This window comes from Salvia miltiorrhiza, chromosome 1 (genome assembly GCF_028751815.1).
Source record: "Salvia miltiorrhiza cultivar Shanhuang (shh) chromosome 1, IMPLAD_Smil_shh, whole genome shotgun sequence".
NCBI classification, from domain to species: Eukaryota; Viridiplantae; Streptophyta; class Magnoliopsida; order Lamiales; family Lamiaceae; genus Salvia; species Salvia miltiorrhiza.
Window position 1 is genome coordinate 54,251,952 of NC_080387.1, and position 23,178 is coordinate 54,275,129.

The following is a 23,178-nucleotide window of genomic DNA, read 5'->3' on the forward strand; positions in this document are numbered from 1 at the left end:
TTTGATGATATTTATAAATTCATGTACAATTGTATATATGCACATAATATAGATTATATACATCATTTTATAAAATTTATAAATATTTTTAAAAATATAAACATAAAAATAAATATTATATATTTTAAAATTATAGATTTTGATACGATATATACCGCGATTTTCGGTATACCAATATATACGGACAACTGCGGTATATCAGAATAATGTATTGTACCTTATTACCGGTATATACCGAATATTAAGGTATACCAGAATAAGGTATGATACCGCATCACCAGTATATGCAGTAATATTCGGTATACCAGTAATACGGTATCATACCGTATTTCGGTATATACCTTTAATACGGTATTTATTGATTTTTTCGGTATATATCGCGGTATCGGTATACACCGGTATACCCCGGTATTTGGAAAATCCATACCTTTACCTTACCGTAAATCTTCGGTACGGTATCATACCTTACCAAAAAAACCGGTATACCTTAAATTCGGTATTTTGCGGTATTTTACGGTACGGTATGGCCGGTATACCGAGTTTTCAGTATATTTTTCCAGCCCTAATGCTGGCAACGTTTTTAACTTACATAATACAAAAGGTTAATTATTTTAATTAGTAGAGCACAAAACGAGAGGTTGTTTTGTGCCATGTAAGTTAAAAGAATAATTTTAAAATACACAATGACACATCAGACGAACCATGTAAATTTTTTGAAGTAAAAAAAAAGGGGACTGAAGATACGGTTAATACAAAATGAATAATTCAAAATTTTAAAAATATTTTCTGTAATAAATAATACTATAATTAATATTGCGAAAATAATTCGGGGGTTAAAGTTATATTTATCCTATAGTTAATGATATAACATATTGTAAAAATAATGCATACCCATGAGATACATATAGGACATGAATTTCAAGTATATGCTACGAAAAAGAAATTCAAGCGAACGATTTACATTGAGATTACTAATTTATTAAAATGAAACCCAAATTGTATCTATAATATAGTATAATGTATTCATTAGCCCATTTTACCCCTCGTAACATTTTTTTTAAAGTAATGGACTTAAATATTAGACATTTAGCTCATCACTGTTAGACCAATAAGCGTACACAAAATTTCCTCAAATCTACAACTCATAATTAAAATTTTCTTTTCACAATAGAAAGAGCTCTCCTTTTGGTTCAAATGTATTGGGTAATTATCAAAAAGTTCCTTTCAGATATTTATGGAAACTTGAATCTGGTTGATTTTAAGTAAATCCACGTAGTAAATTAGTCATAGTATATATACTAAATTACTATTCACAATAAAGTAGAAGTACAATAAAAAAAATGTACCTAGTTGAGAATAACAACAAATATAGGGGTGGATGAGCTATTTTCACTCTTTTATTGAAATTAACGGACCCTTTATTTGTATTTGGTTTCCCACACGACAGTTTTGCCACTCGTCTTCTTCTGCCCTTCAACAGACCAACTCTTTCTCTCTCTACGTTTTCCTGATCAAATCCATTTCTCCCTCTCAAAATCGTATTTAGAAGCTGAACATTCTCGGGGGTCGTTTACTAGAAGAAATGGTGGATTTTGGGGAAGATTTTATAATAGAGAGCTATAAAATCCCATGGCTAATTTGGATCCAACTTCTTATTACGATTCTTCTTGTTTTCTGCCTCTTTTTTGGCTTCGCCGCCTTCACTTACGACGCTTCTACTAGTTCCGCCGCCGCTGCGCCGTCAGTTGGTGGCGACGCCGCCCCGAACAACTCCACTTCTCCAAACGGATTAATTACGGTTGGTTGGTTTTGTTTTCCTGCCCATTAATCTGGTTTTGGATAATTATTTATTGTTACATTTCGTTTTGGGGGAAATAACATCAAAATGGGGCTGATTTCTTTTTAGAAAATCGCGCTCTCTCTCTCTCTCTCTAGAGTTTAATATGCATTTGAACTTTCATGATTTTCGTAATTGGGATTTTGAACTTCTTCTATTTCTGTTGGATTCTTGGACTTTGCATTAGGTTATATTGAGCTAATTGGATCAAATGCAAGTTCAAGGCTCAATTACAGAAAATAAATTAATAAATAAAGTAGAAGTTCAATCGATCTATTTATTTATCAATTCCATATCATTTTATACAAATAGCCGTTTATCGATGATATGAACATTTCTTAGGGTGTAGAATATTTTTTGGCTTTATTATGTCGTGCTTAGCTGCTTGCTTTGAAGATTAATTTGCAATTGCTTGTATTCTACAGTATCTTGATTGAGGGGTGAGGTAGGTGGGGGTGGAGTAGGTGGGGTTTTCCTTGATCAGTATTCAGTAACATGACTTGCCCTCTTATTATTTACTTCGAGTCTTAGACATGAAGGTGAAAAAGGTTGGATTTTTTTTATCAAATATTGAATGGAAAATAGTGTCCCTACATTTGATTTTGAGAATGCTTCAGTGACCCGCAAAACTATTCGAGTCTGATTTTTTTTTTAACTCTTGTGTCAAGAATCAAGATTAAAGCGAAAGGTAACTTTTATATAATTTGTGAATTATTACACTTAAACGAAGTTTGAAGTTTACTCGGAGCACAGATTTTCCCCATTTGGAATCTCCGTGTCACTGTGTGTGTGTGTGTGTGTGTGAGAGAGAGAGAGAGAGAGATAAATTTGTAACATTTGAATATCTCAATAGAGATCAAATCTCAGGTTTTTTAGCCGCCCTCGTCTAAATCGGTTGAACTGGCAGGTGGAAGACGAGAGGGCCGGAGGCGATGCAGGAAGCAGTGGAGGGTCAAGCAGAGAAGAGGATGAGTTGTCTCTAAAGGATACCGTGTTTCTGAGCATTTTCCAACATCCAAGCCACCCTTGCAACTACTTTGGGATGGCGAAGCAAGCTCTTTTCAAGTGTTTCGGGTTAGATTCTAGCTCCGAGAGCTCCATAAGCCAACAACATGAGAAACGTGATTGACTTAGGTTTGAGCAGCCCCTTTCTTGTATGCAAACAGATGCACACAAGGAAAAATCACTCAGGATCTAGTGCAAAATTACTAGTTTCTAAAACTGTGTTTTGTGACTCTGTGCATTGCAGAAGATGCTTTATCATTTGTTTGTAGCATAGATCTACTAGGTCCAATTCTTTTGCTCTGTGCAGCAGTTTTTGGCATTCCATGAAGCCCATCTAAAACTTCAGTGAATGAGGTGAATCATGGGATATGGCTTAGTGGATGAGACGACATAGTTTGCCTCTATACTATGCAGCAAGAACCAAGACTATCTCAATATAGTCGCTCGTGCCAATGGTACCTAGGCCGTTGGCCTCAACAACAAATAGAGTGCGTCATAGGACAGAGAAGGGAAGCAAACTCAACCCTCCATGATTTCACAAATTTTTGAGATATGAAGAATTCAAAGTAGAAAAACACACATAACTCATCAGAGTCCTAACAACTCAAAGGCTTAACAATCTCCTGCAGAATTTAAGATCTGTCTTTTTTCAGCTCTTGATTAGCAATAAAATCAACTCATACAATTGCCAGCCGCTGCGTAAAGATCAGAGGTTAAGAGAGATGCATGCTACGGAGGCCAAATACGAGTTCTCTACTGTGCCTAGCCTCCATTCTTAAGCTCTGTAAGAGCTCCAAAAACTCTACCTAGCACTTCCTAAAAGACTTGCAACCAAAAAAAAAAATCATATTTTTCAACACCAAGAGTATGTACAAAGGTTGATTGGCCTCAAATTCACCCTAGCATATGAAACCAGAACCTGGATTTATGCCTTCGAACGGGAAGTGAAGTAGTTAAGGAGCATTTTAGAATACCGGGTTAGAGCGAAGAGCATCTGCACGACTCCACGGCCTTTAACAATGCTCTCCCTCATGCCCCGTGCAGTTCTAGCCAGAACCGGCTCGCCTATCTGGGCTCTCATTGGGGCGACCTCCTGCACAGATACTATTCAAGTAAAGATTAAGAAGAATTCATCACTTTAAAATGAAGTTGAGATGAGAAAATGAATATAAACACGCAAATTATGTACATACTAACCTATTGGTTTTATGCTTGTCAACCGTCTCAATCTTTCCTCTGCCAAACGAACAGCGCGAGTAGAGCTTCTAACTCCCTGTGTTATTTCTTGTCTGCAAACGAAAGGACACAAAGTCCCTAAGCATGATAACAACATAAAGAAAAGATTTTCTGTAGTTCAAGAAGCTCGAAGTTGAGGCACCAACCCGAGGTCACTGAGCTCCATTGTCAAGTCGCTGATCTCCATCCCAGATAATCGAACAGCAGCCATAGTGTCGGGCAGCTCCTCCCTTGTGGCGTCCATTAGCTTCTCCAGCGACTCTGCAGCTCTCTTGAAGGCCTTCAATGAACCTTATGACCATTAATCATCAGAAAGCATATGCAGGTAAAATAGAGGATAATATAGCAATAGCATACGATCCAATCCTAGCAGATGAAGAAAATCATTGCGTTTTTCAACCATTGATCAATACTTAAATCCAATATATCCATTTGAGAATTGAAAGATCCCTCTTCTTCTTTTTTGAGGCAAAAAGATCCTTCTTCATTAACTTAAAACTTTCATTAGAGTTTTTACAGAATTTGAAAAAAAATCACTAACCAGTAGGGCTGGAATCGCAGCGCAGAAAAGCCATGTAGCAGAAACTGCTGCCTGTGAAGGAACACCAAATTAGGGCTAATGTCCCCATCTTCAACCATTTGTATCATAAATGAAGAAATTGAAGAAAATATCTATATACAAAAACAAAGGATGAAACATATAAGGAATGAAGAACCCTAAATTTTCAAAATCTGGATATATTCATCATGGAAAGTTACTCAGTTTAATCTGGTTAGCTGAATAATGCAGTAAGCAATCTCCAATAAAAATGCAATGAATCAATCAATCATAAACAGAGTAGCTCTAGCCAATATATTCCAAATTCAGGTAGAATCATCCAAATTAAACACAGCTGAGCATAGAGAGAGAGATAGAGAGTACGGCGCAGGCGGTGAGACTGAGGAATTGAATGTGGCGGTGAGAGAGGGCCCACTGAGAGGGAGATCCGACGGTGGAGGTGAGTTGTGGAGCAACGGAGGGGTCCGATGTCGCATTCTCGACGGAAAGAAGAGTGAAAGAAGCAAAACGGCGGGGGGCGGGCAGCCGGAGACTCAGCCGGCGGGGAGAGGAAGCTGCGGCGGAGCTAGAACGGAGCGCCGCCGGATTGGAGGCCTGCAACCTCAACGCATTCAACATCTCCGAGCAACACAGGTACCGTATATTGTTTGTAAATATCCCTGTATTAACTTTGGTTTTGGGTGGGAGTTTTCGTTCTCGCAGTCTCCGAACACACTCCGTTTCCAACAGATGGCACCAAAATACAGACTTCCAGACACAATAATTAACCTTCGGAATTAATACATACGTTCATACATATACGACTTTATGATTTAAAATTTCAAAGCTTACACTTATTTTAATTTCTGAAGGAAAATCCATAATGTAGACAGACCAAGATTAGTACTCCCTCGTCCCCGTCCCGTAAGATAATATCACATATAAAATAATACAAGTTTTAAAAAAATTAATAAATAATGTGTTAAATAAAATTGAGTGATTATGATTAAATTGATGTTGGAAATATGGTTTTAAAGCCATATCTGGAAATTATTATTTAATTAAATATTTATTATTTAATTAAAATAATGATTGGATGTTAATCTACATCTCGAGTAGATCAACGTGATATACTTGAAGTCTCAAAACCGATTTCCGATGAGTGAGATATTGTATGTCAAAGTTTGGATGTTTGAAGAGGGAAAATAACATTTATGTTATGTTATCCCACATTGGAAAACATAGAGATGTTTTTCATGTATAAGAATAGCAAAGCACATGGAGTTGATAAATTGACTTGTGGGCTTGCTAGTGGGCTTGATCTAAGTACTAGCCTCGCGCGCCGCCGCCGACGATCGATCGGACGGACGACGACGTCGCCGCCGCCGCCGCCGGACGGGCGGGTCGGGTCGGGTACGGGCCGCGGCCAAGGACTTGGATCTTGGCAATTGGTGCTTTGGGGTGGTGTTTGGGGCCCAAACTATTTTTTGGACCAACTCCATTGGGCTTTTATTTTTTGGCCCAACAGAATTATTTTCTTGGCCCAACAGAATTTAATTCCCAAGCCCAACTGCCCAGCCCACATCAGCATGCAGCAGCAGAAAAAAGAAGCAGCAGCAGAAGAACGCATGCTACGACTTCTGCATGCGTATTCAATTTTGCAGCTAAGTTTTCTTCAATGGCTGCGCCCACCGGCCACCTCTTCAACGTTTACAGCTTCCAGCCACTGGAGTTGAATTCAATGAATTGAATTCATACTCACCACATGCCTATAAATAGGCTTGTGGAGAGCATGCAGAAACCACCCAGAAAACAACTACAAAATCCTGCATTCTGCCATTTACATACAACACTCTCTGCAAACACTTGTGCTCAGTTCTTGATCCTATTTAGTTCGCCGGAGCTCGCCAGATTGTGGTGCTACATCCAACGAGACGAAGTCGTTTTACCTTTGGGGAAGATACGCCTAACCGAAGAGCACTACCGGGGCGATAATCTTCTTGCGGGAAGAGATTCATCTCGACTCGACTTTGTTTATAAGTATAATTTATTTATACAGTGTATTTCAGTTGTATCAAATTATTTGAGTTGTAATTTCTCAAATTATTTACTTTGTAATTTTTCAATTATTTTGAGTAGTATTTTCTCAAAATAAATATTTTGTAATATCTTGATCGTGTACCCGGTTGTAACAATCGCAAGAAGATTATTTCTCTGCCGTTGATACACGTTCGAGAAATGGCTCACACCGACGTCAATATGGATGGCTCCACCACCTCTGCAACCATCGGTTCAACCACGTCGTCAATTTTTTCCTCGTTTGTATCAACGGGGGCTTCATCGTCAACATCTAGAACTATTGGTCTTGCCGAGAAACCATCAACGTTCTCAGGCAAGAACTTCAAATATTGGCAAGAGAAGATGCTATTCTACCTCACAACCGTGGGGTTTGCCGGATTCTTAATGGAGGATAAACCTCCAACCCCGAGTGAAGGGGAAGGGGAGACAAGCCAAGAAATTCGTACCGGATATTTGAACTGGTGTCGCGGCGACTACTTGTGCCGTAACACCGTTCTCATGTCTCTGGACGAACGGCTCTACCGTGTTTTCAAGGTTCATGAAACCGCGAAACAATTGTGGGAGGCCCTTGATCTGAAATATCAAGTGGACAAGGCAAATACTACCAAGTATATTGTCGCCAAATGGTTGGAATATAAAATGGTTGACTCCCGACCATTGATGGACCAAGTGGAAGAATTCCAAAATCTTTCACATGAGGTTCAAGCCGAAGGGATGCCCTTGGCGGATGCATTGCTCGTTGCAATCATCATAGAGAAATTACCTCCTAGTTGGAGGAAATTTCAAAACCTTTTGAAGCATGAGCGCTCGGAGATGTCCGTGCCGATATTAATATCCAAGCTTCAAATGGAGGATCACGTGAGAAGTCGTGATCAAAAGGGAAAAACTCCGATGGAGGCAAAGGCCAATCTCACCGAGAAAGGTGGACCCTCCAACAAACGTGGTCGCCCTAACCCTAATAATAAGGGTAAATGGAAGCAAGGCGGACATCAACCATCAAAGTTTGATGGTGTATGTTATAATTGTGACAAAAAAGGTCACATGGCTAAGGATTGCCGCAAGCCAAAGCGGAAGAAAGCAAATGGCAACGTGAACAACGTCGAGAAGGACTTCGACGATTGGAACCACGATGACTTTGCTGCCATGATCTCCGAGGTGAATCATGTGGACAACCCGAACGCTTGGTTCGTGGACACCGGCGCTACCGTCCATATATGCATAAATCGTGAGTTGTTCCACAACTACAAAGAAGTGGAAAACAAAACGATAATGGAGGCTAGCGAACGGACATCCCAAGTTCTTGGCATGGGAGATGTGATTCTTCAACTCACGTCGGGCGTGGAGATCACATTAAAAGACGTATTACACGTTCCAACTGTCCGAAAGAATTTAATTTCGGGCTTTAGGCTTACGAATAAGGATTTTGAATTGTTTTTCAAATCTGACTATGTTGTAATACGCAAGTGGGGAAAGTTCCTAGGGAAAGGCTATGCCTCCGAAGGACTTTTCAAACTTGGTGTAAGAGCTTGTAAGCCTGCCAAGGCTAAAATCAATAAAGATGCATCAACCTCTTCTGCTTACTTGATTGAGTGTTCAGATTTATGGCATTGTAGACTTGGACATGTTAATCTAAATGCTATAAAGAGATTAGTAAAAATGAATTTACTAAAAGTTGATGAATACAACTCACAAGTAAAATGTGAAGTTTGTGTTGAAGCCAAAATGGCTAAGTTACCGTTTAAATCGGTAGAAAGGAGCACTCAACCATTGGAACTTATTCACACCGATGTTTGTGATTTAAAGTTCGTGCAAACTAGAGGTGGCAAGAAGTACTTTATCACCTTTATAGACGATTGCACAAAGTATTGTTACCTTTACTTATTGAAAAGTAAAGATGAGGCTATTGAAGCTTTTAGAAACTTCAAAAATGAAGCCGAGAATCAACTTGGATGTCGAATTAAGATGGTTCGAAGTGATAGAGGTGGAGAATATGTAGCTCCGTTTGCTGAATTATGCAACGAAAGTGGTATAATCCATCAAACGACGGCTCCTTATTCACCACAATCTAACGGCGTTGCTGAACGCAAGAATCGAACTCTTAAGGAGATGATGAATGCCTTGTTGATTAGTTCAGGATTACCCCAGAACATGTGGGGGGAAGCTGTCTTAACGGCCAACTATATCTTGAACAAGATTCCACTCAAAGGGAAAGATGTAACTCCCTATGAGCTATGGAAAGGAAGGAAACCTTCGTATAAATACCTCAAAGTGTGGGGGTGTTTAGCCAAGGTAGAAGTGCCTTTACCAAAGCAAGTTACAATAGGACCTAAAACGGTGGATTGTATCTTCATTGGTCATGCACTTAATAGCAGTGCCTATCGTTTTATAGTGCACAGATCGGAGATACCTGATATACATGTTGGTACAACGATAGAATCAAGGAATGCTATATTCTTTGAAAATATCTATCCTAACAAGGTTAAATGTACATCGAACTCTAATGATGGAGTTGATGGTGATGCTACAGGTTCTAAACCTATGGAAGTAGCAAGTAATTCTACTCAAGTAGATGATGCCACGGGTTCTAATCATGTACCACCTAATAGGAAAAGACCAAGGTCTAAACCTATGGATGTAGAACCGAGACGTGGGGAAAGAGTTAGAAAAGCTAATGTCTATGGACCGGATTATGTTGTCTTGATGCTAGATGGCGAACCGGTGACGATTAAAGAAGCTATGTCTGGCTCAGATGCAGCTCTCTGGAAAGAAGCCATCGATATTGAGATTGATTCCATTATGCAGAATCATACTTGGGTGTTAGTGGATCTACCACCTGGAAGTAAAGCTTTAGGATGCAAATGGATCCTAAAGAAGAAGTACAAATCTGATGGTACTATAGATAAGTACAAAGCCCGGCTTGTCGTTCAAGGTTTCAGGCAGAAAGAAGGGTACGATTTCTTCGATACCTATTCACCTGTGACCAGACTAACATCTATTCGGATGCTTCTCGCTATTGCTGCCTTGCACAATCTCGAGATTCACCAAATGGATGTGAAAACTGCGTTCTTGTATGGCGAGTTGGAAGATGAAATATATATGAAGCAACCTGAAGGGTTTGTAGTACCTGGGCAAGAGCACAAAGTATGCAAACTTCAAAGGTCTTTATATGGGTTGAAGCAAGCACCGCTTCAATGGCATTTAAAAATTTGACAGTGTAATGTTGTCAAATGGATTCAGAATCAATGAGTGCGATAAATGTGTCTACATTAAGAATTCTAATAACGGATATGTTATTGTTTGTCTTTATGTAGATGACATGCTCATCATGGGAAGTAATTCCCGAGTGATTCAAGAAACCAAAGGCATGCTAAGTAAAAATTTTAGCATGAAAGATATGGGCTTAGCTGATGTTATCCTTGGAATTAAAATTCTAAGAAGACCTGATGGTATTACTATAACACAATCTCACTACGTTGAGAAAGTGTTAAAGAAATTCAACGCTTTTGACAAGCCAATAGCTAAGACACCATGGGAACCTAGTGTGCATTTGAGTGTACACAAGGGAGAACCTGTTGACGCGATAGAATATGCGAAGATTATTGGGAGCTTGTTGTATCTAACAAATTGCACTCGTCCCGATATAGCATGCTCGGTCAACAAGTTGAGCAGCTTTACAGCTAACCCTAGTAATGAACATTGGAAAGCTCTTGAAAGGGTTTTGAGATATTTGAAATATACTCAAAACTATGCGATTCATTATACTAGGGAGCCCTCTGTACTTGAAGGGTACTGTGATGCAAATTGGATATCTGATGCCAAAGACTCGTTTTCAACGAGCGGTTATGTATTCACTGTGGGGGGTGGTGCTGTGTCTTGGAAATCCAAGAAGCAAACATGTATTGCTAGATCGACCATGGAATCAGAATTCATAGCTTTGGATAAAGCTGGTGAAGAGGCCGAGTGGCTTAGAAATTTCCTCGAAGATATTCCATGTTGGTCGAAACCTGTGTCGTCCGTAATAATTCATTGTGATAGTCAAGCTGCTATCGGACGAGCACAAAACCATTTGTATAACGGTAAGTCGAGACATATTCGTCGACGTCATAATACCGTGAGACATCTGATCACTAGTGGAGTTATCACAATTGATTATATAAGATCAATTGATAACATAGCGGATCCTTTGACAAAAAGTATCCATCGAGATCAGATGTATAAACTGTTAGGGGGAATGGGTTTGAAGTCCACAAATTAAGGATAATCATAGTGGCAACCCAACCATGATGACTGGAGGATCCCAAGAACTTGGTTCAATGGGACAACTAAGCTATGAAAATCCGTGTGTTGAACACTCGAATTGCCTATTCCTTGTAGAACAGTGAGTGTTCGGAAACCTGCACGTGGTGAGGTTAAGTCTTTGACTTTTAATGACTCTAGAACTCCTCGAAGAGGACAAGTATAGCAGGATACTTGAGTTAAGAGTTACCTATGTAAGTGTGAAGTGGGGCCGCTTCGATTGAAACACTTATGAATCCAAAGAGGTGTTCCAAGGCCTGTAATGGACACAAACGTGAGAACGAATAAGGATTGAAGCAATATTGTGTCAATATTGTTGACTAAGTATACACCGAGGAGGACTAGTTCAAGGAACACAATCCACTAGGCCGCCGGTATACTCGATAATATTGACTATGGCAGGTTCAAAGCCACAAGCTACCTCTCCAAATGCAATGTTGTATCTTAAGAGGACTGAGCTAAGTGTTTGCATACTTCGCATACTGTTTTCTCACTCATGTGGGGGATTGTTGGAAATATGGTTTTAAAGCCATATCTGGAAATTATTATTTAATTAAATATTTATTATTTAATTAAAATAATGATTGGATGTTAATCTACATCTCGAGTAGATCAACGTGATATACTTGAAGTCTCAAAACCGATTTCCGATGAGTGAGATATTGTATGTCAAAGTTTGGATGTTTGAAGAGGGAAAATAACATTTATGTTATGTTATCCCACATTGGAAAACATAGAGATGTTTTTCATGTATAAGAATAGCAAAGCACATGGAGTTGATAAATTGACTTGTGGGCTTGCTAGTGGGCTTGATCTAAGTACTAGCCTCGCGCGCACACACACACGCGCGCCGCCGCCGACGATCGATCGGACGGACGACGACGTCGTCGCCGCCGCCGGACGGGCGGGTCGGGTACGGGCCGCGGCCAAGGACTTGGATCTTGGCAATTGGTGCTTTGGGGTGGTGTTTGGGGCCCAAACTATTTTTTGGACCAACTCCATTGGGCTTTTATTTTTTGGCCCAACAGAATTATTTTCTTGGCCCAACTGCCCAGCCCACATCAGCATGCAGCAGCAGAAAATAGAAGCAGCAGCAGAAGAACGCATGCTACGACTTCTGCATGCGTATTCAATTTTGCAGCTAAGTTTTCTTCAATGGCTGCGCCCACCGGCCACCTCTTCAACGTTTACAGCTTCCAGCCACTGGAGTTGAATTCAATGAATTGAATTCATACTCACCACATGCCTATAAATAGGCTTGTGGAGAGCATGCAGAAACCACCCAGAAAACAACTACAAAATCCTGCATTCTGCCATTTACATACAACACTCTCTGCAAACACTTGTGCTCAGTTCTTGATCCTATTTAGTTCGCCGGAGCTCGCCGGATTGTGGTGCTACATCCAACGAGACGAAGTCGTTTTACCTTTGGGGAAGATACGCCTAACCGAAGAGCACTACCGGGGCGATAATCTTCTTGCGGGAAGAGATTCATCTCGACTCGACTTTGTTTATAAGTATAATTTATTTATACAGTGTATTTCAGTTGTATCAAATTATTTGAGTTGTAATTTCTCAAATTATTTACTTTGTAATTTTTCAATTATTTTGAGTAGTATTTTCTCAAAATAAATATTTTGTAATATCTTGATCGTGTACCCGGTTGTAACAATTGATTGTTAGAATTATATAAAAATCAATTATTATGGTTAAAAATAAAAAGTGGGATCCTAAAATAAAGGTGGAAATTTCTTATGAGACAAATAAAAATAGAAAATATGATATTTTCTTATGTAACGAAATGGTATATAATTTTTTACAAGAGGCTAGCACTTTTTTTTCATGTAATAAAAAAGTTTAACATTTTAACTCGACGTTTGAACGATGAAAACCTTCAGTATTAGTAGTGAAATTTAAAGTTATTAAAAAAATAAGGTTTAAAATTTAAATTACATCGTTCTCTTTTCTAAATATAAATAAATAAAAAATTAACATGTAATACTCTTTTAAAATAGGAATATTTAGAGCATCTCCAATGGGAGGTGCTTAAGTTGGGTCTAAAATGGTGGTCCCCACCTTAAGCACCTCCCTCTCCAATACAATTCTTATCTTGGTGATAAAATGCTCATTTCCATCAAAATTTTAATTTCAATATTTTTTTGCTAAAATGTTTAATTTTCATTGAAAATAAATTAAACATTACATTAAAATTAAAAATTACATAATTTAAATTACTTTAAAATATATAATTTAAAAATCCTGAACTACATAATTCCCCGACGCTTGAGCACCTTTTGGATCAAATGGTTGTGCCATGTCAATTGAGCTTCGTTCATCTTCGAAGTACCCATGTTGAGGATCTTTAAATTGAGCTCCTCCCTTTTCACCGTGGCGAGCGCCTTCTTGGCTTCGGCGATGCCACCGATTTGGGTCGTATGTTACTTCATTTCGATGGCGACTTTCTCAAGCGCCTCGGAGTAAGACGACTGTGTGGAAGTGGAAGATGCTTTCCCCCTTCTTGCCCTTGCCTTTATCGCGCTTTGCCGCTTTCGTGCCTTGGGGCCTCGTGGTGACGCTCGAATCCGATGAAGTAGTAGTTGCCTCGACGTCGGATCCCTTCGACTTCTTGGCAGAGTGGACATCAGTGGCATGCGCCGTGAACTTTTGACAATCGCGGAGAACTATCCAAGCTTTGATATGACTGAATCTCTTCTTGTGGTGAGCCTCATCTGGGCGGCTTCGCTGATTTGATTGTCGCTCATCCCGCTACCCCAATTATCCTTGCATGCTTTGTAGTAGTCTGCCCAAAGTCTCACCTCCTTTGCGACTCGTTGGAAGTGAGATTTGATATGATCCGACTTACGCCTAGGAGATCCCGGCGGTTTGAGGGTGTTGTATTTCTCACCGATTGAGCCCCAATATTGGAGCAACCTTTGGAAAGTTCCTAAAATCGAATTGTGGGTAGCCTCCGCCCACAATATGCATATGAGCTCTGTCTCCTCGCTCGTGTAGTTGGTGTGCACCCCCTTGGCTTTAGGCTTCGCCTTCGGCTCTTCTTCTTGAACGGTGGGTATCCTTGTCGGAGTTGGATTTGTTCCCGAACCAAAGACGTTTGAAGCTTGCGAAAATGGAGCAAACCCCATCATTGATTGAGTAGTAGGCACACCCGAACTCCGCCGCATTGTTCTAGGTAATCGTCGAACTCACGATCCATTGCCAAAAAATTGAAGGAAAAATATATAACTTGAGAAGAATGGGAAAAATGAGAGAATATGAAAATTGGTGGAGATAAATAGGGGTATTTATAGAGGTAGAAAGGGGAAAAAAAATGGCTACTACCCGTTTTATTCCAAACGGTCACAAGAAATTTAAAAAAAAAAATGAAAACGGCGAAAACGGTCTAAATTTCAAACAACTATCGAATTTTCCTTTTCAAAAAAAAAAATGACGCGTGTGAGGAACGCGCCCCACACATCACCCTCTCCGACCCGAGGCGAGATATCAACCTGGGGATGCATCGCCGTGCGTCCGTTTTATCGCGTCGATTCGGCCCTTCGCCCTGAGCATTGGAGATGCTCTTATTGATAAGAAAGTAATGTGCCTTCTCTTGAACATCATATTTCATCGAGACATTGAAAAAAAACATTACTAAAATTATAATATTATTATTAAAAATGTGCTTGAATACAAATATCTGACTCATCACCTCCAACAAAACTATAAATATGTGTTTGAATTGGAATACCTAACTCAGTGATGGTTATCGAATTTTCAACCATTCAAATTATCTTAAATAAATTTCTATGATACTTCAATCTTCAAGTTGTGGATCCAGAATACAGGGATTAAACCTTATATTGGATGAAATCATACAACTAAATAGACCGTTAAATAAGATTACATTCGCAAATAAAATTTCGTAATATATATATATATATATATAAAAGAAAGAGAGAGAGACGAAACTTGGAAAGATTTCCTTGATTTCCACCTCAAAAGTTTACAAAATAATGGGGCCTCGACCCTCATCTCCGGCTACAAAAATTTCAAATCCCATAAAGCTTTATTGCACATTTGCATACCCATATTATATACACTAGACCATATAATATATAGTGGATCCTAACAAAATACAAAAACTAACAAATATAATAAAATTTTCTTCCCTTTCCTGTTCCTTCCCAATTCAATTCAATTTACTCCTCCGGTATCCTATATCGGCTAATAATCTAAATAACCAGCAGATGGTATCAACCGGGCGGCTGGCTGGAACGAGAGCTCCGGCAGGAAGATCTTCAGGCAGCACCATCGTCGCCTTGCTTGGTGACTTCCACGACGGTTGCATTGCAGAAGAAGCATCTTTGGCAGTTGAGAAGGTGCCTGGATATGCAGCTATAGCACGAAACATGGGAGCAAGGCGAAAATTGAGCATCTGCTTGATTCGTGTAGCATATGCAGCAGCATGTGCTGTCGTCAGTTTCTGGCTCTGCTCCTCGCACCCTCCTCTCGAGGGCTTGCAGCTCCGTCTGACAGATCAAGAGGCTCGAGAACTTCTCTAGCTTTGTCAGTTGGTCGATGTAATCGTCCCCCTTGATCGAGCCAACCTGGTAGATTCATAGAAGTAAGCACTGTCAGAAATGAACGACGAGTACAGTCGGAGAGATGAACAAGCAGAGAGTAAAGATAACGACCCAGTTGTACTCGAGGAGGTACTGAAACCCGTAGAGGATGGTATCCGCGCAGTCCATGCTAGCAAAGATTGTGACAATATCGTTGTTGTCCGTCTCTCTACTTACATCCAGCAAATTTAGTATGATGCCGGCAAGTGGTGCTAAAATCATGCCGCTGTTGAGCTTCTCAGAGGACTGCCCGGGTCGTCTGAGCGATCTGCAGCCGATAACACGACAAGATGAGATCAGAAGGTAGTCAAGGTACATGAGCAATATCAACTTCTGAAACCTACCTAATTCTTATTCTTATATATTGAAATGGGAAAATATCACTTTCTATCCCAAAGTATGCGCATTTTTTCAGAATGTCTCGTACTTGTCGAAAGAGCATTGAGGTAATGCCATTTATGAACATACATTACATCAACAAAAGAACGAAGACTTTATCTAACGCAAAGCCCTACTGGCCATATAGTGCGAGAAGGAAAGCAGATATTTAAGTGTCATTCTTCAAATGAAGGTGGAAGCAAACACATTTGATAGCAATGAATCAGACACTCGGGGCAAGGATGAAGAGAGAGGCAAGACATTAAATCAACCCGTACTTACTGGTCAAGAACTTCTGGATCAATTGCTCCAATTAAGTGGGTCAATATGAAGACGATCAATTCAGCCAGCCTTCTTAAATTCGTATCCATTCCAGACACAAATGCTTGCGGTATTTCTCGAGTACAAAATTCTAACACCCTTGCAAGGTTGCAGGAAAGGTCAAATATTACGCTGCATTTCCTTTGCTGGAACTCCATCAGCTGAATATGATGCAAAAATCACTTTCAATGAACACAAGAAAAGAAGGAAGAATGAGTATGATGTTTCCTTACAAAAACATAACATACCTTGTAGTTTTCTTGCATTTCCCGTATTGAGACAGAGAATTCAGTCATGGCCCAGCTTAGAGTATTAAACAAACGATTGAGAAAAGCCGAGAATAATACGTCTTCACTGATGCAAGCTTCCCGCAGTAATTGCTATTTGTTTATAAAAAGAACACACACACACACATTAAATACAAATGTTGAAGCAACAGGCAGTATTGAATTGGTAGCAAGAAAGAAAAATTTAGTCGTCACCTGAAATAGGATAGATGAGGATGATGACTCGCCACGTTTTGAAAACCCAAAACCAGAACCCTTGCACAATCTAAGAAGTATATTGGTCACTGGAATCCAGGATCTATTATCAAATGCAGACAACAAAGCTTTTGGCATCCTCTGTCTAGCAGCTTCGTTGCATTCAAAAGCAGCCAAAAACTCCTTCTCCTGCACCAAGACAGATATAGACTGGAGAAGAAGATCCCTTAGCTCCGCACTAGATATTCTTGGATCATTGAAGTGGGTAACAACAAAAGTGACCTAATAAAAAACAACTTCATCATTTCCAGTTAATAGCCATGATAAACGAACCATAATACACCCCATATCCTAGAAGCGAAAGTGGGCAACTTATTTTGGGTACATAAGAAAATCAATATTAGGATCACAAAAACATATGAAATCTGCTCCAATCCTTTTTCTTCACAATTGCATAATTTTGAGTTAGTCTTGTTATCCCACTTCTAGGGCACCACTACACTTAATGAAAAGAGTATACAGTACACTGCCTGTAGAACCAGAGGACAATAGATACAACTCCTCAGAATAAGAAAAAGGAATGAAAGAAATAAATGAATGAATTGCAGGTAAGCTTTCTGTGAATGATAAATTATGAGAAGACTATAAGTAATCTTAGAGAAAAGCATTAATGGAAATAAGTTCAAGTAAACATTATGATAACAGTTTCTGCAATGATTGACAAAAAATTTGAAGTTCTGTTTAACCATGCAGCAAGCCAGCAACCACTAAGTATAGAAGGTAATGCAGCCTTTTATGAGGTCAAACTGAATACCGGAGCAATGTAAATAGTCAAATCGAAAAAGAAAGAGGAGTTGACATACAAAAGATGCAAGCCCTTGCTTGATAAAAATTGTAGCTGGAACAAATGGAGGATCGCTCTTCCGCAGCACATGAAAGCAATCAACCTGCCACAGACAACAAAATAACATTAACAAAACACAGTCAATAAGTTCTTGCCAGGAAAAAAAGATAGTTCTTTTGCTACTTATTTTTGGTAAGTTTGTCAAAGCTCCAAAGACATATATGATAACTTTCTCCTCCCATGAAATAGATGTTCCATTACACGTGTAGAGAGAGGTGAAAAATACCAGAGTTTCAAGATAAAATTCAGGAATATAGATGAACATGGAGTCCACTTTGCTAAGAATTAGAAGTAATTGCACAATCCACATGCACGTTGCGTACATTCCCCTCTGTTTCCAACGAGAAAAGAGAGAAAGGCGATACCTGTTAAATAAGATCAGATTTGCATATTGAGTACAGCTTGAAAATTGTGCACAGCAGGACATAAAAAGAAAAAGGGAAAAACTACAAAGAGATATATATCCACAAGCATTTCAACGACTTATTAATGGGAATGTGGAAACAGTTACATGTGGACAAGTTTAACATATGTTAAGATAATTCACAGATAATAATAGAGCATCAAGACTACATAGCATACTGCATGCATCCAGAAAAGCAGCACAGATAATGTAAATACAATGGAAGGTTGAGCCTTCAAGCACTATTCTGAAAAGGTCAGAGAATCCTTAGCTATCCACGACTTCTAGGAGCATAAACATAAGTTCATTACATGACAAAAGAGTCGTAAAACAAAGCAAAAGAACTAATTAGTAATGAGATATTGTATTTATTGACACTCATGAATGGAATAGTACCAGGCACAATGTCTGACACAATCCATAACCTCTTCCCGATAACCACTACGAGCTTCCTTCAAGCGCTTCACTTGATCCCCATAAATGCTCTCTCTAAGTTGTCTATCTGACTCCTCCAAGAGGGAAACAGATTGCGATTGACGAGACATAAAAGAAGATACCTAATATGCAATGAATTGAGCCAAAACTCCTATTAGTCTTTTTGGCAGGTGAAATACACATAATATACTTATGTAATCTAAACACCTATCAGACTCCTGCATGCTTTTCTTTCTTCCATGACTAGGGGAAAAGGAACAATAGTAGGCATTTAAATATAATCACATTTACATGCAGGTATTCTAAACAATCTAGGTTTCATTACTTTACTTGGGAAGTTGATCGAAGACATTCTAATCTGTTACCAAACATCAATTTTTCAAGTTTCAATCCCCTGGGGTGGGGGTGAAGGAGGGTTTGGCAGCAAAAATATATTGTTGCTGACCTGCTTAAAGTGTGGTGCAAGACCCAAGTGATACAGCAAAAGCATAGCATCTAAAAGCTCCTCCTCTTTCAAAGTAGCTGAAGACATTGAGCTTGTGCTAGGTAATATCCTCAATTGTTGCATAGGTCGAAAAGCAAGCTCAGGATCAGAGTGATCACTGGTGCTGGGTTTATCAGCTATCTCATCACTAAGATTGCTTGCACTACATTCAGCTGTAACATGTGCAGATCTGTCTGGAATAGAACAGCCACTTCCTCGACAACCTTTGGCGGAATACCTCACAGGATATTTAGCAAAGTTTGATAATTCAGCATCATAAGTAGAACAACAACAAGGCTTCTGTCTGCTCAAATGTGTTACTCTGGTTTCACCATCATCCATGCACCCTTCTTCCCACCGAATAGTTTCCTCTTCCTCATCACCATTTACAGGATTGAACTTTGACAAATGACCATATGATCCTCCAAGCCTTGGTATATCGACCCGATGAGGATCGTTCTTCAAAAACAGGCCAGCAGGAAAACTTTGCTGGCCACCCCTGTGAAGGAAACCCACATGAGCTCCAGAATCAGTTCCAGATCCCTTAATCCAGCCATAGATGTCCCTTACAGCAAAGCCTTCTGACAGAAAATGGAGGATGGTGGTAAATAAGGAGACAAGGACTGAGTTGTTTGAAACTCCAGCAGGTGGCATGTTACGGTCTGCACCCCTGTTCTTCAGTAAAATATTCTGTAAGAATGTCCTAAAAACTGAGCCAGGCAACTGCAGGGGAGCTACAGGTGGTATGAATTGCATAACCAAACGACAGAGATCCCTTTGCTTCTCCTCAATCTGAAGTATCATTAGCCACGCCAAAATAATAAAATAGGTATCAGAAAAATCATGATAGATTTGTCTTAAGTAAGTTGAATCAAGAAGAAAGTGACACTTCACAACCATCATTGTAAGTTCAGCTTACAAGACAAACTTCTTTAAAATTAAAAGCTAGAAAGAGAATCAGGAAAGTAATTGAGTGATAAAAATTTCATCACATAATTCATGATCTGATGGAGTGTAGATATTAAGACTCATCTCCCCTTCAGAACTTTTTCACAGATATAAAAAATTTAGTCACGGATGCAAAAGGCTCCACTCAGCAAGTACGGTATTCAATAAAATCACAAATAGAACTTGCCAATATGAACAAAAAAAAAAAAACATACCATATTTACAGCTTCAGATAAAGCTGTAGTTGTCAGCGCCATGCTATTCTCATTAGATAAATCCTCACATGAGCCAGGCCACCAGACAGAAGGTATGAGACATTGAAGATCCTGTTTATTTGGGCCTTTCCTTGAAAGTAACCCCTCAAATGAGAACTCAAAATCTGAAGACATCCACCAGACAGTCATTAGATCTTCTCTCCTCAGTAAGTGACATGCCAGAGCAAGATAACTGTATGACCCAGAATAAGGGCATTCTGTAAGAACCAAGGATGCTGTTTTACATCCTGATGAAAGTGCCTCAAACACATGCTCAAACAGTAGTTTTGACACATTTAACTCAAGAATCGAATCAAGTACTCTATCCAAAGTTAAATAGTCATGTGGTGGATGTACCCTGAAGACGTCCATCAAAAACGAGAAAAAGGGACCACGGCCAATATACTCTGCACTGCCACTTTCAGAATTTAAAACAGAGAGTAACTCTTCGCAGATTCCCTGAGAGACAGGCCGCCACAAGTCTTCAAATGGAGCAAACCGCTTCAGTCTGCTCAACTTCTCAACAGTTTTGGCTTCTGCCTTCTCCACACATTCTAGTTGCAACAACCGTGAAAAGCAGTCCAAAAGATTACTTGCAAGAGGTTCTAAAGATGGAGGAGCTTGAATTGGAAGAAATCCTTTGACTGGATACTTGAAAGGAACTCCACCAAAATTTAACTCACAACGTTCACCTTGAGATAGAGAAATGGCAGGATGGTAACCCAATCCAGGCACCATCTTTCGAATGCCACAAAATGCTACCCCAAGTGAGATTCCATTTCTGTAAAACAATATCTCATCAGAATCCAGATCTATACAGCATCCAATCACATCACCAACAACCCAAGATTGACCATAAAGCTCAGCTTCCTTATTCCATTTCCTAACCCTTTTCCCATCATATGCATAAGAATCATCCGCATCCCCAACACCCTTATGCTCAGTGAAGGGACAAACAACAGTAGCCCAACCAATCTGCTGTACACCAGAAGTTTCAAGAGTAACTTCGTACATCCATTTTCCTCTCCAAACACATGCATTGGCCCTTGCGCTACTAAATAAAGCATGACTCTCAACAAACAAAGGCTTTTTTACTATTCGAACGTCACCACAAATACTACATTCATCAAGCTCAACAGTCTGGAGTTGTGAATCTCCATAACTTGTAGATACCCCATCACTGTTTCTAGGTACAACAGTTCTTAATTCTGGATGGTTCTCATAAAATTCATTCTTTATTATGGAACGAACAGCACCAATGTCAATTGGGCAACTCAACTGACTAACCGCCCTGTAAGGGAGACCAAAAATATGTTCCAGTGTCCGCTCCACAGATTGGTCACCAAAACCCTCACAGTATGAAACTAAATGGGATTTCCCAGAACCCTCTCTCTTATCCCCACCGTTCAATACAACAGCTAGTCCTGAAGAAAGCCCACCAAGACCTAGGCCGTCATCGGCCATTGCCAACTATAGCAGGCTATAAAATCTCGAGCCAGGCCCAATCTCCCACTTTATACTGGATATCGGAACCACCGAATATTTCCACAACAAACTTGACTACAGCAATCAGTTGCCTTTCCTAAACCTGGAAAACAAAATCCACATCAATCTGTCACTCTCTCGAGATTACAGCACACTGCCCTTCAACAAATAATAGCTAGAGCTCTTTAATCATCGACTATTAAGAGTCCTATAGAAGATAAATAGAAAGAAATTCAGGTGATTCATCCGAACAAACCATCCAATCCACTACCAAGCTGCCTAACCGTTTTAGTATAAAATCCAATAACTCACACAACACAAAACTCTTAATCAAATCAATTACTGACCTATACCCAATTGCTCCCGCTATCGGCAAAATAAACACCAAATCCCCAAAATCCAAAACCCAGCAAAAAAAAATTGTGCTAAAATATTCATACCAATCATATACAATAATATTATAGTATTAATTAAAATTGAGCTTTGAAGCACTTACAGGTGTTGTGTCAGCGAATTTTACATATAAAAGAACAGAAGCTCGGAGAAAATTAAGAAGAATTAAGAAGGTTTGTTTATGCTAGCACGAATCTTCTTCCCGGGAACAGAAACGGCGGCTGCTGAATACTAGGGTTCTGGACAGACGCCATTACTATAAATGAAGGAAAATGACAGAGAGAGAAACAAAGCTAGATTGAGAGAGAAAGAGAGATGAAGGGTTGAATTTTAATTTTGATTTTTTTTCATAATTATTTTGGGGTTTTCTTTTTCTCTTTAATTTTCCTGTTCGCAAGAACTTGGGAAAAAGAGCAATCATAAAACAAAATGAGTACAAAAATCAACGGTTTTCACGGGGTCGGAGTCGCATTCCCCTCCAGTTCCATTTACCTGCTGTTCCTTTCAATTCTTTCCATAAAAGAAAGTCGCGTGAGAATTTATTTAAGAAGGTTATTTTACTACTTGTAGGTTTACTCGTACTTTGCTTGGAGAAAAATACATTTACCTTCTAGATTTATTCATAAGGAGCTGTTTTTTGTTCTCTCTTCTTTTAGCATCTCTTTTTGTTAATACTTTTCATTTTGTGTTTAGTATATCTTTCTTAGGGGTTTTTTTATATTAATATATAAATATTGCAAAGTTCAATAGATATAAAAGTTCTTTTAATCATCTCTACACTCACTAGAATAACTTTATTTTTTTCTTAATAAAAAGGAATATTCTTATTTTTACTTACTCAATGGTCCATTTATCTGCATATTAATATATTTACATATATAATTCATAACAATTTTCATCTACTCATAATCCGCAAATTTAATCCTTCTCACGATTAAAACTCGTAAGGAAAGAATTAACTGAACGGTTGTAAAAAGATAGAATATACGATTGATCACTACACAATTTGTTACAAAAAGTGAAATCTATTTTTCATTTTGTCCGTTCCAATATTATATCATTTCCTTAGTTTTGTATGTAT

At 39.1% G+C, this 23,178-nt stretch overlaps 3 protein-coding genes across 5 annotated transcripts; 1 reads left to right on the top strand and 2 right to left on the bottom strand.

The window, feature by feature from the left end:
* The first annotated feature begins 1,396 nt into the window (after positions 1-1,396).
* On the top strand, positions 1,397-3,100 carry LOC130994476 (uncharacterized). The gene is made up of 2 exons (XM_057919522.1): positions 1,397-1,798; positions 2,745-3,100. The coding sequence occupies exons 1-2, from the start codon at positions 1,583-1,585 to the stop codon at positions 2,964-2,966; spliced, it is 438 nt and encodes a 145-aa protein (XP_057775505.1). The 5' UTR covers positions 1,397-1,582; the 3' UTR covers positions 2,967-3,100.
* A 275-nt stretch (positions 3,101-3,375) lies between these two features.
* On the bottom strand, positions 3,376-5,518 carry LOC130994322 (uncharacterized). 2 transcript variants are annotated; one of them, XM_057919369.1, is made up of 5 exons: positions 5,001-5,518; positions 4,620-4,670; positions 4,225-4,358; positions 4,040-4,131; positions 3,376-3,946 (listed from the first exon to the last, which is right to left on the bottom strand). In XM_057919369.1, exons 1-5 carry the CDS (start codon positions 5,253-5,255, stop codon positions 3,768-3,770), a joined length of 711 nt encoding a protein of 236 aa, XP_057775352.1. In that variant the 5' UTR covers positions 5,256-5,518; the 3' UTR covers positions 3,376-3,767. The 2 variants fall into 2 exon arrangements, with proteins under 2 accessions (XP_057775352.1, XP_057775357.1); XM_057919374.1 differs by having other exon boundaries at positions 3,376-3,935; positions 5,001-5,446.
* A 9,435-nt stretch (positions 5,519-14,953) lies between these two features.
* LOC130993655 (E3 ubiquitin-protein ligase RKP) lies at positions 14,954-22,519 on the bottom strand. Of its 2 annotated transcripts, none has more exons than XM_057918640.1 (11): positions 22,201-22,519; positions 20,181-21,807; positions 18,979-19,809; positions 18,495-18,655; positions 17,922-18,060; positions 17,655-17,738; positions 16,792-17,073; positions 16,558-16,689; positions 16,271-16,470; positions 15,683-15,878; positions 14,954-15,595 (listed from the first exon to the last, which is right to left on the bottom strand). In XM_057918640.1, the coding sequence occupies exons 2-11, from the start codon at positions 21,681-21,683 to the stop codon at positions 15,287-15,289; spliced, it is 3,837 nt and encodes a 1,278-aa protein (XP_057774623.1). In that variant the 5' UTR covers positions 21,684-21,807; positions 22,201-22,519; the 3' UTR covers positions 14,954-15,286. The 2 variants fall into 2 exon arrangements, with proteins under 2 accessions (XP_057774623.1, XP_057774630.1); XM_057918647.1 differs by having other exon boundaries at positions 20,181-21,912; positions 22,201-22,515.
* Positions 22,520-23,178: the final 659 nt, after the last annotated feature.

Bases quoted from the DNA above. Each gene is read 5' to 3' on its own strand.
- LOC130994476 (XM_057919522.1), top strand. From the start codon at position 1,583: ATGGTGGATTTTGGGGAAGATTTTATAATAGAGAGCTATAAAATCCCA. The intron at 1,799-2,744 runs GTTGGTTGGTTT...TTGAACTGGCAG, and splicing joins CTCCAAACGGATTAATTACG to GTGGAAGACGAGAGGGCCGG.
- LOC130994322 (XM_057919369.1), bottom strand. From the start codon at position 5,255: ATGTTGAATGCGTTGAGGTTGCAGGCCTCCAATCCGGCGGCGCTCCGT. The intron at 4,359-4,619 runs GTTAGTGATTTT...GGTTCATTGAAG, and splicing joins CTGCGATTCCAGCCCTACTG to GCCTTCAAGAGAGCTGCAGA. The intron at 4,132-4,224 runs GTTGGTGCCTCA...TTTCGTTTGCAG, and splicing joins ATGGAGCTCAGTGACCTCGG to ACAAGAAATAACACAGGGAG.
- LOC130993655 (XM_057918640.1), bottom strand. From the start codon at position 21,683: ATGGCCGATGACGGCCTAGGTCTTGGTGGGCTTTCTTCAGGACTAGCT. The intron at 18,656-18,978 runs GTCAGCAACAAT...ATTGCATATTAG, and splicing joins TTGCACCACACTTTAAGCAG to GTATCTTCTTTTATGTCTCG. The intron at 15,879-16,270 runs GTAAGTACGGGT...TATCGGCTGCAG, and splicing joins GATCCAGAAGTTCTTGACCA to ATCGCTCAGACGACCCGGGC.